The sequence below is a fragment of the Chrysemys picta genome, chromosome 20 (assembly GCF_011386835.1).
Source record: "Chrysemys picta bellii isolate R12L10 chromosome 20, ASM1138683v2, whole genome shotgun sequence".
NCBI classification, from domain to species: Eukaryota; Metazoa; Chordata; order Testudines; family Emydidae; genus Chrysemys; species Chrysemys picta.
Window position 1 is genome coordinate 16,913,797 of NC_088810.1, and position 15,536 is coordinate 16,929,332.

At 47.6% G+C, this 15,536-nt stretch overlaps 1 protein-coding gene across 1 annotated transcript; it reads right to left on the reverse strand.

Moving 5' to 3' along the window:
• Positions 1–3,912: 3,912 nt before the first annotated feature.
• Positions 3,913–10,777, reverse strand: PSMB4 (proteasome 20S subunit beta 4). The gene is made up of 7 exons (XM_065574740.1): positions 10,597–10,777; positions 9,427–9,633; positions 7,135–7,281; positions 6,008–6,089; positions 5,699–5,815; positions 4,657–4,745; positions 3,913–4,066 (listed from the first exon to the last, which is right to left on the reverse strand). Exons 1-7 carry the CDS (start codon positions 10,734–10,736, stop codon positions 4,054–4,056), a joined length of 795 nt encoding a protein of 264 aa, XP_065430812.1. The 5' UTR covers positions 10,737–10,777; the 3' UTR covers positions 3,913–4,053.
• Between the last annotated feature and the right edge of the window lie 4,759 nt (positions 10,778–15,536).

The window sequence follows — 15,536 nt, forward strand, 5'->3', positions numbered from 1 at the left end:
CATGTGTTTTTATTATGGAGAAGTATTTAGCTCTTGTGAATTTGATAGAAAAGTACATATTCTAAATTAATTCTCTTGCTCCTCTGAACTCTGCAAAAAATGTGAAGCTGATGAAGTTTTTTGTTTGACATGACCAATTCCTGATTTGATTCAATTTGTACACAAACCCCCTGCTTGGGAAGGGACTCAGTAGCTCACTGTGTCTGGGAAAAAAAGCCAGAGATGGGATAGTAATGAAATGGGTTTACATGTAGTTAACACTTAAGAGCCTGATTCTGCCCTCACTTGTACCTTGCAACCCTCCACAAAATCAATGTGACTTTAGCAGAGTTTGGCCCCTAACTGCCATATATTAACTACAGTAGGTTAAGTGGGACAGCCTGTTGTCCTGACTTTGAGGGGTTTTTTTTTTAAGTCTGAAAAGCATAAATCATACGTATTTATAGTCTACTGTAAAACATTCATTGCATTTCATCTTTATTTGGCAACCTCTACATTCTTAAACTACAGCTTAAAGCTTTTAAGTTGTTTACCTCATAAATGCTGATAAATGGACTCTATTTAAATGAAACTTAAGCAGCAGTCGTGAATTATAATTACAAGGGTAAATCAGTTGCAAAGAGATGGCCCAATTTAAGCAGACTATTCAGTATTTTAGCTACATGTAGCTGCATTCTTTACTATCCTCCTAATGTATTAGTTATAGACACATGACCTGCGATCCCAAAAAAGTGGAGGCATCTCATCTCTAAGTCCTTGTATGATGTGTCTTAAGACCATGCGTGCTATGGGCAGTTATTTGTATGATGTTCATACCAAGTTGTATCCTACTGTGTCTCCTACTATTATGATGAGGCCCTTTGATTACAGAACTCTTAAAATTCCTAATTTTAAATGGTTTTAGTTCATTCACTGTAATCACTGTTGAGGTGAGGTTCTCTTTCAAGGGTTTCATCCAAGTCCTTTTAGAATTCGATGTTAGCAGGACCTCTTGTTAGACCAGTGAATGGTAAGAGCTGTAAGACTGTCGAAGACCAGTCAGATACAGAATCATTTGTGAAAGTATAAATGTGTCAGACCATCTATTTAACTGAATGAACTGGTATTTTAATTCTCTGGAGGCAATATCTTTTTTTCTTAAGACAGCTATAAGCTAAAGAGCAAAGGTTTTGTTTTTACTATTTACAAAGGTCGGTAAAGCATTAGGCCTGTGACCAGAGCACAGGCTGGGAGCTAGCAACTCAAGTTCTAATCCTGGCTCTGCGCTGATATTATGTAGCCCCAGCCAAGTCACTGGAGTCTAAAGTTAGGCATCCAAGTCCCTGTTCAACTTTAGGCACCTAAGTTTGAAAATTGAAATCTTTAATCTCTTGGTATCAAGTTTTTCCATCTGCACCATGGAGATGATATTGAAGTACTTTCCTCACAGGACATTAGACTACTTAATATGTTTTAAGTACAAGCCTGCTCATAAAACACTCATTTGTGAGTAGTCTTTGCAAGTCTGATTTTCCTGCGTAGTGCTTAAATATGGGGACAGTAGGCACACTAGTCAACACTTGCAGTCACGTTGATTTTTTTTTTTTCCCTCCAGACTTACTTGTGAGGAAAGGTTGGAGCCCTGTGTTATCTAGCTGGTGTAGTTTAGCACTTGCTCCATATGGTGTTATTAAAAATTGGTTTCAGAATAGCAGCTGTGGTAGTCTGTATCCGCAAAAAGAACAGGAGTACTTATGGCACCTTAGAGACTAACAAATTTATTTGAGCATAAGCTTTCGTGGGCTAAACCGCACTTCATCTGATGCATGCAGTGGAAAATACAGTAGGAAGATCTACACACAGAGAACATGAAACAATGGGTGTTACCATACACACTATAATGAGAAGAACAGGAGTACAAGTACTCCTGTTCTTCTTTTTGCGGATACAGACGGCTGCTACTCTGAAAACTATGAGTGATCAGTTAAGGTGAGCTATTACCAGCAGGAGAAGAAAAAAAGCTTTTTGTAGTGGTAATCAAAATGGCCCATTTCCAGCAGTTAACAAGAAGGTGTAAGGAAGTGTGGGGGGGGGAAGAGGATAAAAATGGGGAAGTAGTTTTACTTTGCGTAATGCACCTGGTATTGGATTAAAAGGTAAGCTAAAAGTTTTTACCGATCATGATACAAATTCATGACCCTGTTTCTCCAACAGTTGTTGGTATTCCAGACTGCCCATGTTGTTTGAGTGGTTGTCACACCTCTACTAAATGTTGATGTTTTTCTGAAATGCAGTTCAGTTCAGCTTCAAGGTAAATTGAGAGACTGAGGCCTACAACCAGGTAGCTCTTAGTTTTGCCAGGCTTACAGTCTTGCCAAGTCATCCCAAAATGCTTGATGCTACCCTAAAGCTTTGCAGAGTGCTTACTTAAGTTGTGAAACTGAGCACATGGGAAGCAAAGAGACTGCATCTCAGAACAGTTTTATTTTCCCAAGTCTCTGTTTTTATTAATACTTCAGCTATTAGCATGTAACAGGTTGTGTAAATGCAAGGCTGGCCTAGTAAGATCTCTTTACAGCTGCTAAACTCTTGTGGAGCATAGTGGGCAGGAAGGGGAGAACACTGCACTTTTGGGTTAGAATGACCAGCCTTGGGAATAAGTGATGTAACAGTGACGTTTTGCTCTGTATCACCTCATGGTGTTAAATAATGTTACTGAAGTGTCAGATACTGGAATAGGATATCATCAAACCTAGTTCCATAGTAAATAAGCAGGAAACTCTGGAGATCAGCAGCTCCAGAGCCAAACAGAGTTTATAACAGTGTTAACTCATCTGAAACGAAGAGGGTTCCTGTTGCAAGGGCTGATGAACTTGGCAAGTCAGTCCTCTTTTCACATTCATTATAATAACCTGAAGCCTTTGTCTTCAGCATGTCTCCATCTAAGCACAGACCCTCTACAATTAAAAGCGTCCTGCTCAGCCAGTTCAGGATCCTATGGAGCAAACTTTGGTCACCGCCCATGAACCATGCTGTCAGTCACTGAATGGGCAGCACCAGGTCTGCCTACCTCCATTCAAGTTTGCAACTCCAAATGTTGGGATGGCTTTGAAAGAGATTTCTATACTTGGGAGGACTGCAATGCCCTCTATAAGGAAATTAAATGGATTGCAAAATAGAGTTGCCTGCTTACAGTATTCCCTGCTGAGGGTCTGGTAAACATGCCCACAATTTAAGATGGTTTAGGTAATAGCCCTGAACAGTCTTGTGTGAGCTGGGTACATTCCATGATCTATTTCCAGAAGTGTGTGTACTATTTTAAGTTAATCTGTATATACAGTGAGATCACTGGATAAAAGCACTTTCTAAGCATAGAGGGAGTAGTGCGTGGCCTATACTGACAGAAGCAGGACCAGTACAAGACAAGATGTCCAACTGCTAGACTTAAAGGCCAGTAAGGGGTGTGTAGAGTAGGAGACCCCACTGTTGTCCATCCCTCATCTGTTTCTGCATTAGAGGGTCTATATAGCACCCATGCTGCAGCTATGATTAAGAGAATGTCTTATAATAAATATGCTATGCTTATAGGACAGAACAGGTACAGCCTTCTATCAACGAAGGTGAAGTCACGGCTAGGCCCCTGACAATTGTGAAAGGTAAGTTTGCCAGCACAAACCGGATGCGCCATTAAATCCTGGCCTCTTCCAGAAGAGGCTCATATACATCTACACTTACCACCAACCATTAGAAGTAGTTAATTTCTCAGAGTTAACATCTGACTCCCTGTGAACCTCAAATGCTCTGACCCTTTGCTTCCGACTCTTAGTTACTTGTTCAGTAAAGCTAAAAATGAGACTTCTTCTGGTACACCACCCGTTTTAGATGTCCCAGGCAGAGTACATTTTCAAGCTTAAACACCATAAACACGCAAACTTGTTTCAACATATTTATTTCATTTACAAAACTTGTACAACTCAGGGTCACTCAGAGCTCTAAGCTCTGGTAGATAACTGATTTACACCGTGCACATGAAAGGCGATATGGATGCACCAGCGTCAAGCAATTCTTCAGATTTCATTCAAAGCCACTGTAAAGAGATTTTAAAGAGTCAGGTTTGAAGACAAGCAGAACACACAAACCAGAGTCAACATCAGTAAGCTGGAAAAACAGATTTGGGTATTTTAGGTGTTTACACAATGCTTGATAAAAGGCAGTTGCCAAGACCAGTGGAAAACTGGTGAACAGGTTAAGTCAGCAGCCTCTCTCTTCCCTAGAGACCTCTGTCTAGTAATGGCTTCAAAACCTGGCCATAGAAACAAAGCAACCACGTCCAAGATTTAGCCAACCTCAAATACCTTAGAAGCTATCCCTTGGTGCAGAAAAGAGTTTTCTAGAAGAAATGCTTTCCCCCTCCTGGCCAGAACTATACATTCATGCACCCAGGTTCACCCAACTTATTGCACCAAGCAGGAATATTGTTCCAAAAGCAGAGCAACACAACTAAATGCCCCCCCCCTTTTTTTTTTTTAAGTTAATCTACAAAACCCCCACCCCATGAGGGCCAGACGGAGGCTCAACTCCCAGGGCAGTTAGAAGCTTGAGGGCAGAAGCTGGCCTTAAGTTACAAGACATTTGTCAGTGAGTGTTCAGTGAAGTGTACGACTTTTGGCAAGTTACCGGATAAGATGTGCTATGTCCCAGTTGGTTTCTACGGACAGAGGTCCTTCCACTTCAACTCCTTTCTCGGTCACGATGGCAAGTTCGTACTAAGGAGGAGGTCAACAATTAGAATTGCCAGTAAAGCCTGACTAATGCAAATGAAATCTGAGATTCCTAGTGCTTTGACATGGGGTAAATAATAGTTTATGACCAAATAATGAATATCTGAAGCTCACCTTTCACTGAAAAAAATTGTTAGGGTTAACTTAATTTGCTTTAACATAACTACTCAGTTAGCTTCACATTCAATTACCTTTACCTTTTGCCCAACAAAAGCAGGGGTCATACTAGGGTGACCAGACAGCAAGTGTGAAAAATCGGGACGGGGGGTGGGGAGTAATAGGAGTCTATATAAGAAAAAGACCCAAAAATCGGGACTGTCCCTATAAAATCGGGACATCTGGTCACCCTAGGTCATACACAGCTAACTGAAGGACTAGGCTGAGCCCTGACACTCCTTATCTGAAGTCAGCGAGTTGGAGTGACTCATTCTAATAAGCGCTAATGTCAATTCCCGCATCCGAAATGTTCAGAGAAACATCAGCTAAGTTGGTGTATTTTGCCTACTTAAATATCCTTACAAAAACTTGAGACTAAGATAGTTTCCTTGCCAGTTCTGTCTGGTAGTTGGCAAACTGCGTTTTGCTGTTGCTAGGGATGGAGGAACTACTGCAAGTCTTGAAAAGCTGGATTGAAAAGAGCAGGGAACAAGGACTGAGCTCTCTTCCCAGCTTTGCAAACAACCTGTGACATCCTGGGCAAGTCACATCTCAAACAAATATACTCCCCATTTCACTATCTCACAGAGGTGCTGTGAGGCGTAGCAGCTCTAAGCCCCTCTGAAGTCAGGGGAAGGAAGTTGCTATAAGACAGCAGAGTATGATGACTGAAGATGAATCACACCAACTTAGAGGCTGGACAATGCATGTCAGTTCAGCCAGCACAACAGGCACTGCAGTTCCTGCAGGATGACCAGGGAACACCAAGGCAGGATACTTACTCTGTTAAATGATCGGGCATCTCTGTAATACAGGATTTTCATGCAGCGCTCAATCAGGTCCCGGGCCTCATCCTTCGTCAGGATGGGTTTCTTCTCTAAGACTTCTCTCATTAATGGCTGCATTTAAAAAAAAAAAAAAAAAAAAATCAATAACAATTCCACGAAGCTGAAGTTGCAGTTCATGCTGCTCTGTTGCTTTCACTAGTCACAGCACAGAACTCAAGCCTCTGACTCACACTTCCCTGCTCTTGCCACTAAACTATGCTGCCTCTCTCTACAGTTCCCAATCCATGTTCTACAAGCACTTACCTGAGCTAGATACGCTCCATAGCCAGTAGCGAGTGTAGGGTCTTCGTAGGCAACACCCAACATGTCAACGTACCCTAGAAAACTGAACACACAATGATGGAGATTTTCATTCCTGGTTGCACGGAAGAAACATCAGAACCCTCCTGGGGTTGTAGCCAGCTTACAAATGCAACTCCAGCACAAGTTGACAAAGCAAACACCCCTCAGGCCAGCCAAGAAAAAGGTGAAGTCCAGCTGATAACTCTGGGCACACAGGCAACTAAAGGAAGGAATGTTCAGTGGCTCCTGTTTTAACAGATAGTTCTTTCGAGGCCAAGCGTCAAACAAGCTTCCAGACTACTACTCAAAAGAACTGCTTGGGGTCAGGGTATTTTCTGGCCTTCAAGTACACTGCTTACTCCTCTTTTTAAAATACCCTCTAGTATTTCCCACTGTAGCAGACTGCATTCGAGCGGGATGTGTACTACTAGATAGAGTGAGGGCCCATTCCCCTATGAAGTGGTTTAGGAAAAAAGCCATCAGTCAGTGTTGAATGGGGGCTCTCTCTCCTAGACAGGCTGTCCCTGAGGAGAAGCAAGGAGAAGGCTGTAAATTGAGTGGAGGGGGCAGGAGAGAGAGTGCATTTGATCTATGGGACACCAAGGGCCATAATGGCAGGAGCATGCAACTGTGTATACAAAAGGCAGGCCTCACCTGCACACACAAGGGAAGCAATTTACACATTCAGTTGCAACAACTGCATATGCAAATTATATAGGCAGTCGTGTGCCCCAGTACTGAAAATCTGGCTCATGCAATGGAAGGGAAAAATATCCATGCACCATGATACAAGACAAGATATAGTCTGATCTGAAAGAGGCAGCAAAGTGATGCCCGAAGACCTCAGATTAGTTAATAACAAAAGTTTGGTAAGACCATATTGAAAGCCCTTTCCTATGCTTTACAAACATTTTTAGATCTTTCAAATTTACTGTTTGTCCTTCCTTAAATCAAGCCCTGAGCTTTATTCTACCAGGGACTATAAACGACACCTATTTCTATTGTGCGGGGAGTGGATTGAGTCCCTGAAATGGAAACGCAGCAGAGATTTTACGCTACACATCCCGCATAGCTTGAGCAGGACTTACCTCTCCCCATTGTAAAAGCCTCCAATAACGACAGTATTCCAGAGCGGATTCATCTTGGATCTCCGGCTGTACATGGCTCGGGTCAGCCAGGAGTGAATGGCCTTTGGACTGTAACTGTGACCATCTCCCAACAGCTCCTCATCGATTCTAGTACAGAGAAGAGTTTTAGACAACTTAAAAACCTACCAACCATCTGACATTATTTAGATTTAACCACAGCCCCCACCCCTGCCAGCCAGGCTAGCAATAAGACATACTAAATCCTCACAGGCCGTTAAAGCAAATGCACACCTGCTCTGCGTTCTTACAGGTCATCAGCCATAGATCTCAAGTAAATTATGGGTAACTGGAGAGACCTGTTAATAGGCCCTTTGTTGGAGAGACACTGGGCCTGTGAGGAGAGATTTGTCGTGCAGAAATTGTGTTTCCTTCTTGCGGTGAAGGAGACTGCAGATCAAGAATCAATAGCCCTGTATTAATCTCCAGCTAGTCTGCATGCTCAAAGCCAGATAAGTAGGCATGGTAGTGGTGGGACCTTAAAGGATAGAGACAAGTTTGCACTCTCAGTGACAGAAGGACAAAGAGCTCCCACTTAAAATAACAGCTCCAGAGATGCTAAAATCTGGTTTAATTAATTTTGTAAACACTAGTTTGGGGTATTTGTGTTACATTCATTTAAAATATTTTGCTTATTTTAGTGTTAATGAAAGATGCTGGACTGGCAAACCTAGAGAGCATAAGAATGGCCATATTGGGTCAGACGAATGTTCCATCTAGCCCAGTATCCTGTCTTGCAACAGTGGCCAGTGCCAGATGCTTCAGAGGGAATGAACAGAACAGGGCAGTTATCGAGTGATCCATCGACCACGCCAGCTTCTAGCAGTCAGAGTTTTAGGTACACCCAGAGCATGGGGTTGCATCCCTGATCACCCTGGTTAACAGCCATCGATGGACCTATCCTCTCAGAACTTATCTAATTCTGTTTTGAATCTAGTTGTATTTTTAGTCTTCACAACAATCCCTGACGAGATCCACAAGTTAACTGTGCGTTGTGTGACGAAGTACTTCCTTTTGTTTGTTTTTAAACCTACGGCCCATTAATTTAATCAGAAGACCACTGGTTCTTGTTTTATGTGAAGGGGTAAACAACACTTCCCTATTCATTTTCTTCCAACTATTTATGATTTTATAGACCTCTACCATATTCCCCCTCGGTCATCTCTTTCCCATGGTGAACAATCCCAGTCTTTTTAATCTCTCCTCCTATGGAAGCTGTTCCACACCCCTAATCATTTTTGTTGCCCTTCTTTGTACTTTTTCCAATTCTCATACATCTTTTTTGAGATGGGACGACCAGAACTGCACGCAGTATTCAAGGTGTGGGCGTACCAGGGATTTATATATTGGAAGAATGATATTTTCTGTCTTACTATCTATCCCATTCCTAATGGTTCCCAACATTGTTAGCTTGACTACTGCTGCACATTGGGGAAATGTTTTCGGAGAACTATCCACAATGACTCCAAGATCTCTTTCTTGATGGTAACAGCTAATTTAAACCCCATCATTTTGTATGTATACTTGGAATTATGTTTTACAATATGCATTACTTTGCATTTATCAATATTGAATTTTATCTGCCTTTTTGTTGCCCTGTCATCTAGTTTTGTGAGATCCCTTTGTAACTCTTCGCAGTCAACTTTGGATCTAATTACCTTGAGTAATTTTGTATCATCTGCAAATTTTGCCAACCCACTGTTCACCCCTTCTTCCTGATCATTTATGAATATGTTAAACAGACTGGTCCTAGTACAGATCCGTGGTGCACCCCGCTATTTACCTTTCTCCACTGTGAAAGCTGACCATTTATTCCTACCCTTTACTATATTTTAAACCTATTACTGATCCAGGAAAGGCCCTTCCCGCTTTTCTTACTTTGCTTAAGAGCCTTTGATGAGGGAGTGTGTCAAAGACTTTCTGAAAGTCCAAGTACCCTACATCCACTGGATCACCATTGTCCACATGTTTGCCGACCCCCTGAAAGAATGTTAATAGATTGGTGAGGCATGATTTCCCTTTACAAAAGCTGTGTTGATTATTCCCCAACATATCGTGTTCATCTATGGGTCTGATAATTCTGTTCTTTACTACAGTAAAGTCTAGCGGAACAACGTCTAGGTATCCGCAGCATAGGCATGAGCGTGCAAGCTTGCCCTGCCTGGAAAATGGGGCTCCCTCTAACGGAGAGAGGGAAGGTCTGCTTCCATGGGTCAGCAGAGGAGAAATACTTACACCATCTGGTCAATGACCTGCTTGAGGTACTGGAAATCAGCGTAGTCCCCAGACGCGCCAAGCACAGTGTTATCGTTCACTTTCATGATCCTGGAAATGTTACGAAACCGGGCCAGAGAGCCGTAGGAGCCCAGCATGTCTGCAGCGATGATCACACCGCCGTCAAACTTCACTCCCAGCACCGAGGTGCCTGTCACCATGGGATTCCTGGGGAGACCAGCAAAACCATCAGTGCTCCCTGAGTTGGACAGCCAACAGCAGCATTACTCTTCTATAGCGGCCCTTACGCCTCTCCTGAGCCTGACTCACAGATACGGACTATACTTCTGCTCCAAATGAACCCAATGGGGGGGTTGGGCCCAGGGGCTGCTGATTACATGGGGATCAATGGGTCAGAAAGCACAATGCCAGGGCAGCCCAGGCACATAGAATAGGGGCTACGGAAACACCAGCCTCCAGTGACCTTAGGGGAGCCAACCCTGTTCACCCCTTTCCCAGAAGACCCCAACATTATCCCCTCCCCAGCAATTCACCTGTGTCCTCCATGCTCTCAGCCATCTCCCCCCCACCCCACCCATGTGGCCCTGTGGATTCGCCCAGCCACCATCCCCCTCCTCAGAGCCCCCCGCAAGATCTGCAAGTCCCTAGTTCCCCTCCACAGTCACCCACGAGCCCCCCCCCCCAATCCAGACCAATCATCCACCAGCCTGGCCCCTCTCCTCCCAGCTCAGTTTCCCCTCCCCCAGCCCCACCCCCTCTGCCACCCCCCAGGCACCCTGCCCCCCAAAGCCCCCCTCCACCAACGAGCTCCCCCCCAGCCTGGCCCCTCTCCTCCCCCAGCCCCGCCCCCTCTGCCACCCCCCAGGCGCCCTGCCCCCCTCCACCCACGAGCTCCCCCCCCAGCCTGGCCCCTCTCCTCCCCAGCCCCGCCCCCTCTGCCACCCCCCAGGCGCCCTGCCCCCCAAATCCTCCCTCCACCCACGAGCCCCCCCCAGCCTAGCCCCTCTCCTCCCCGCCTCTCCCAGCCCCGCCCCCTCTGCCACCCCCCAGACGCCCTGCCCCCCGAAGCCCCCCCCCCCTCCACCCGCAGGCCCCCACCCCCAGGGCAGGCCCCCCCGCCGCCCCCCATGAGGCCGCGGCCCGAACCGAAAGCGGCTCCCGGTCACTCACTGGGTCCGCGTGAGGGGGCCCCCGCCCCCGGCCTGGGACTCCAGGCCCGGCCCGGCCGCGCTGAGGCAGGGCAGGCTGTACAGCTCCCCCGGGGCCGGGCCCCCGGCCCAGAACGGCAGCCGCATCCCCCCGGCTTCCATCTTAGTCACTCTGGCGCGGACTGACGCTGACAGAGCCTGTGCCACGCGCAGGCGCAGCAGCCACTGTCCCCTCCCGCGCGCCGTACGCCGAACGCCGCCATCTTGAGCGTGGCCCCCACAGAAAACAGGCGAGTCCCATAGGGCGCCATCTTGGGTGTGGCGTGGGTGAGGACTGGCTCCCAGTTCCTCCTGGGAGGGCCTGTGGGTGCAGCCACCGTGAGGGAGGCCCTGCTAGCAACAAAGCCGCACGGAAACAGTGGCTCTTGGAGCTGTGACCTGCCCTCATTCAGCGCTATGGTGTGTTAACTCTGAACCCTACTGATGGTGCTTTGCATGGAAAATGCTATTAACTATTCCATTGCTCGTCATTTTAGCAGGAACATTTCACTACCCTGGACTGGCCCTGGGGCTTGAGGGTAGTTAGGATACCAGAACTTCCCTGCCCAAAGCTATCCCCTATGTTTGAATATGATCCATAAGTAAATATAATAATCATGTAACTGTCTTATTTGGATAATTGGCCATTGTAGTTATGACTGGCCTAAGGATGCCGCTTTACCTCACCTTCAGAGTTGCTCTTTTTGTGTGTTGCAGAACAAGATATTCCCAGCAGAATCCCAACATGGCGCATCGCAAGACATGCCTCTACCACTCAGAAGATCATGAGGTTTCCTGCAAATCGGTAATGCATGCTGGTATAACAGCATGGAGTGAAAACCCAATGCCATCCATCATGTCACAACATCTCAGTGCAATATCCTGGCCAATCTAATTCTATTAAAAAACTTAGACCAGACAAATGAGTTGAGAGCTAAATCCAACCCTTGGTATGAACGCAATTCCCCAACACTTAGCCCTCCTGTATGTTGGGGTTTGTCCCAGTTACAGCCACTGTTATAGTTGCATCAGTATAAATGTAATGTAGACAGGTATAACTGCTATTTCCACTGATGCAATTTACCCAGTTGTTTAGCATGAATAAGCTGCACTGGGGCCCCTGTATTGGTTTTGCATTTTTGTATACTAGAAATTTGCACTGGGGAAGTTACACTGTTGAATGGCCATGATGACTGAAATTAGGGTTACCATATTTCAGCGAGCAAAAAAGAGGACGGGAGGAGCCCCGCCCTAGCCCCGCCCCTGCCCCTCCCACTTCCCGCCCCCCCTGACCTCCCAACCCTCCCCCCGTTCCTTGTCCCCTGACTACCCCCTCCTGGGACCCCTGCCCCTAACTGCCCCCCAGGACTATCTAAGCCTCCCTGCCTCTTGTCCCCTGACTGCCCCAACCTTTATCCACACCCCCACCCCCAGACAGACCCCTGGGACTCCCACGCCCCATCCAACCACTCCCCACCCCCTGACAGCCCCCCCCCCCCCCCAGAACTCCCAACCCATCTAAACCCCTCTGCTCCCTGTCCCCTGACTGCTCCGATCCCTCTCCGCACTCCTGCCCCCTGACAGCCCCCCCCAGAACTCCCAACCCATCTAAACCCCTCTGCTCCCTGTCCCCTGACTGCTCCGATCCCTCTCCCCACTCCTGCCCCCTGACAGCTCCCCCCCAGAACTCCCAGCCCCCTACCCCCCCCCCGCTCCTTGTCCCCTGACTGCCCCCTCCTGGGACCCGTGCTCCTAGCTGCCCTCCAGAACCCCACCCCCTACCTAAGACTCCCTGTTCCTTGTCCCCTAACTGCCCCCTCCTAAGACCCCCCCCCCAACTGCCCACCAGGACCCTACCCCCTACCTGTACCCTGACTGCCCAAAACTTTCTCCACTCCCCCCAAAAAGCCCCCCCCCGTTTCTTGACTGCCCCCTCCAGAACCTCCCTGCCCCTTCTCCTGCCCCTTCTCCTGCCCCCCCTTACCCTGCTGCTCAGAACAGGGTGTTGGGCTCTGTGCGAGCTGGACACGTGGCTAAGCTCCCCAGCACAACAAAACCCGGTCCCTGGCCCTGCACAACAAAACCCGGTCCCTGGTCCGGACCGGGTTGCAGGGGAGAGCTGCCCTTGTATCAGCACAAAGTGCTCTCCCTCCCGTTTTGCTACGCTGCATGGCAGAAACCGCTCCCAGTTGCAAAAGGGGAGGGCTGCACTTTGTGCTGAGACACTTGCTCAGAATGCAGGGCGGAGCTCCTCTCCAGCTGCTCCGGAGTCCAGCCCGGGACTTTCCTGCAGCCCTCCCAGCCGCTCGCTCTGCTGTGCCGGGGGAGGGGGAAATCCCGGACATTGTGAGTGCTTTACAAATTCCCCCCGGACGCTATTTTTAGCACAAAAAGGAGGACATGTCCGGGTAAATCCGGACGAATGGTAACCCTACAATCCCATATGCGTTCAAGGCCTTAGTCCCAATTCATCTGAGCCGCAGCACACTGCCCCACCCCCTCCTCTTGACTTCTGACAATGCAAATCCAACCCAGCTGTCTTTCTGCCTCCCGTTTTGGGATCTCTTGTTTAAACTACTCAGCATCCAATTAAGAGTTAGTCAGTGCAATTTACAAAAAGCCAGCAATGTAGAATGACATCCCCCTTCCCTTGTGCCCTATTCACTCCTCACTCTGATGCTTTGTTCTGCCATCTAACACACAGAAAAGGAAGTGACAAGGGGAGTGATATGATTAAAGCTAACGAGCTGCTGATTACCCAGCGAGAAAACAATTTCGGCGACTGTGTTTCATGAACCACATGTCTGCCTGAATCACTCAGTGAAAATAATTTCCCGGGCTGATAATAAGAGCCAGCTTCTTTGAATGACATTTTAGAGCCAAGTTACACATCATTTCTGTTCATGATGAGTTCCCACAGCAAACACAATGGTGGTGGATGAAAGAAATGCATGGCAAACTACCCACTGTAATGTGTGTTCTAGGAAGGAGCTGTCAGGAGGAAGGCCAGATCTGTGGATCAAGCCTAGACGTCTTGAGACCTGGGTTCTGCCACAGACGTTCCACGTAACCACTCTGGGCCCAATCCCACTTCCGATGACTTTAGCAGGAATCTGTGCTGAGGGTTAAAGAATGGGAGTTGTAGGCCCCCTCAGATCCTTACTCCCAGATGCCTAAATCCCTATTGACTAGTCTTAGGCCATGTCTACACTAGAGAGCTTACATTGGCACAGCTGGACCAATGCAGCAGTGCCGCTGGAAAATGGCTCATGTAGACACTCTATGCCAACAGGAGAGAGCTCTCCCGCCAGCATAATAAAACCACCTCCACGAGCGGCGGTAGCTATGTCGGCGGGAGAAACTTTCTCACCAACATAGTGCTTTGCACATTACAACTTATGCCGGCGAAATTTATGCCACTCGGGTGTGGTTTTTTACACCCCTGAGTAACATAAGTTTTGCTGACATAAATGGTAACATAGACATGGCCTGAGTGTTACCAGGTCAATGCAGGTTGAGAATATGCAGTGCTAGGCCAATAGATCTCCCTTTGTCTCAGTTTCCTCATTTGTAACATTTCTCAGCTACCTTCCAGGCTGGGGGCTGTGAAACTAAATTAATTCATATTTGTAAAGTGAGATCCTTAGATGGAAGCGTCAAAGTAATCATTAAATGACTTATATGGTGTGTTATTGGGAATCGCAGGAACAGGTTTATCAAAGGTTACTGATATTATTTTGTATGGCTGAGCCGCGTGAACCCAGAATGAGCTTCACCCAAAGCCTTTAATCTTCCACCCCTTTATGCTCCCACCTTCCATCCCTTGGCCCTCTCAGCCCTTTACTCTTCAAGGGAGTCAGCTGGAAATGGGTGTCCATTTTGTCTCTGGCAGTGCCACCAGGGTGCATTAGTAAAGAAGTGATTCTCTTCCTTCTCCTTTGCTAGAACCTATATTATTGGGGATTCCCAACAAACCTATTTCAGGCATCCATTGTGTTACTTACGGCTGTTCTGCTCTGGGAACTTACATCATCATAGCCATAGGCATAGACTCCATGGGTGCTCTGGGGCTGGAGCACCCACGGGGGAAAAGTGGTGGGTGCTGAGCACCCACCGGCAACACTCCTATTAGCTCCCTTCTTTCCCCAGCACCTCCTGCCTGCTGGCAGGCCCCGCCGATCAGCGCTTCCCTCTCTCTCTCCCCGCACCTCCTGCCCACCGTGATCAGCTGTTTCACGGCATGCCCGAGGCTCTGGAGGGGGGAGGGGGAAGGAGCGAGAGCGATGCACACTTGGGGGAGGGGGCGGAATGGGGCAGAAAGAGGTGGGGCAGGGGTGGGCGGAGGCAGGAAGAGGTGGGGTGGGGGCACGGACTTGGGAGAAGGGGTGGGGGCGGGAAGAGGTGGAGAAGGGTTGGGGCCTTGGGGAAGGGACAGAGTGGGGGCGGGGCCTGGCCAGAGCTGGGGGTCGAGTACTCCCCGGCACATTGGAAAGTCTGTGCCTGTGATCATAGATACGTCTCTCAGAGATGTGGAGAGATATACCTACGCCAGCCTAACCCCTGGTGCACACAGCACTAACTTGATGGAAGAATTCTTCCACTGACCTAGCTACCGCCTCTCGGGGAGGTGGATTACCTACATCAACAGGAGAATCTACACTGAAGTGCTGCAGGTGTACCACTGTAATGGTTTAAATATAGACTGTATTTACGGCAGTAGAAACCCCCTAGCATCTTCCATAGTTAAGAATCGTTCAGAATTTCTACTGTAAACTGGCAGAATACAATAAAGTAGCTGTGAGAAATCCCAGAGGGATGAAAGGTGACATATCTGTTAGTCAGGATATTTCAATGAGTCGGCTAATGTGCCCTCTACTGGAAGGGATCAGAACTGCTCAACTATGTGTCATAACTCCTATACTG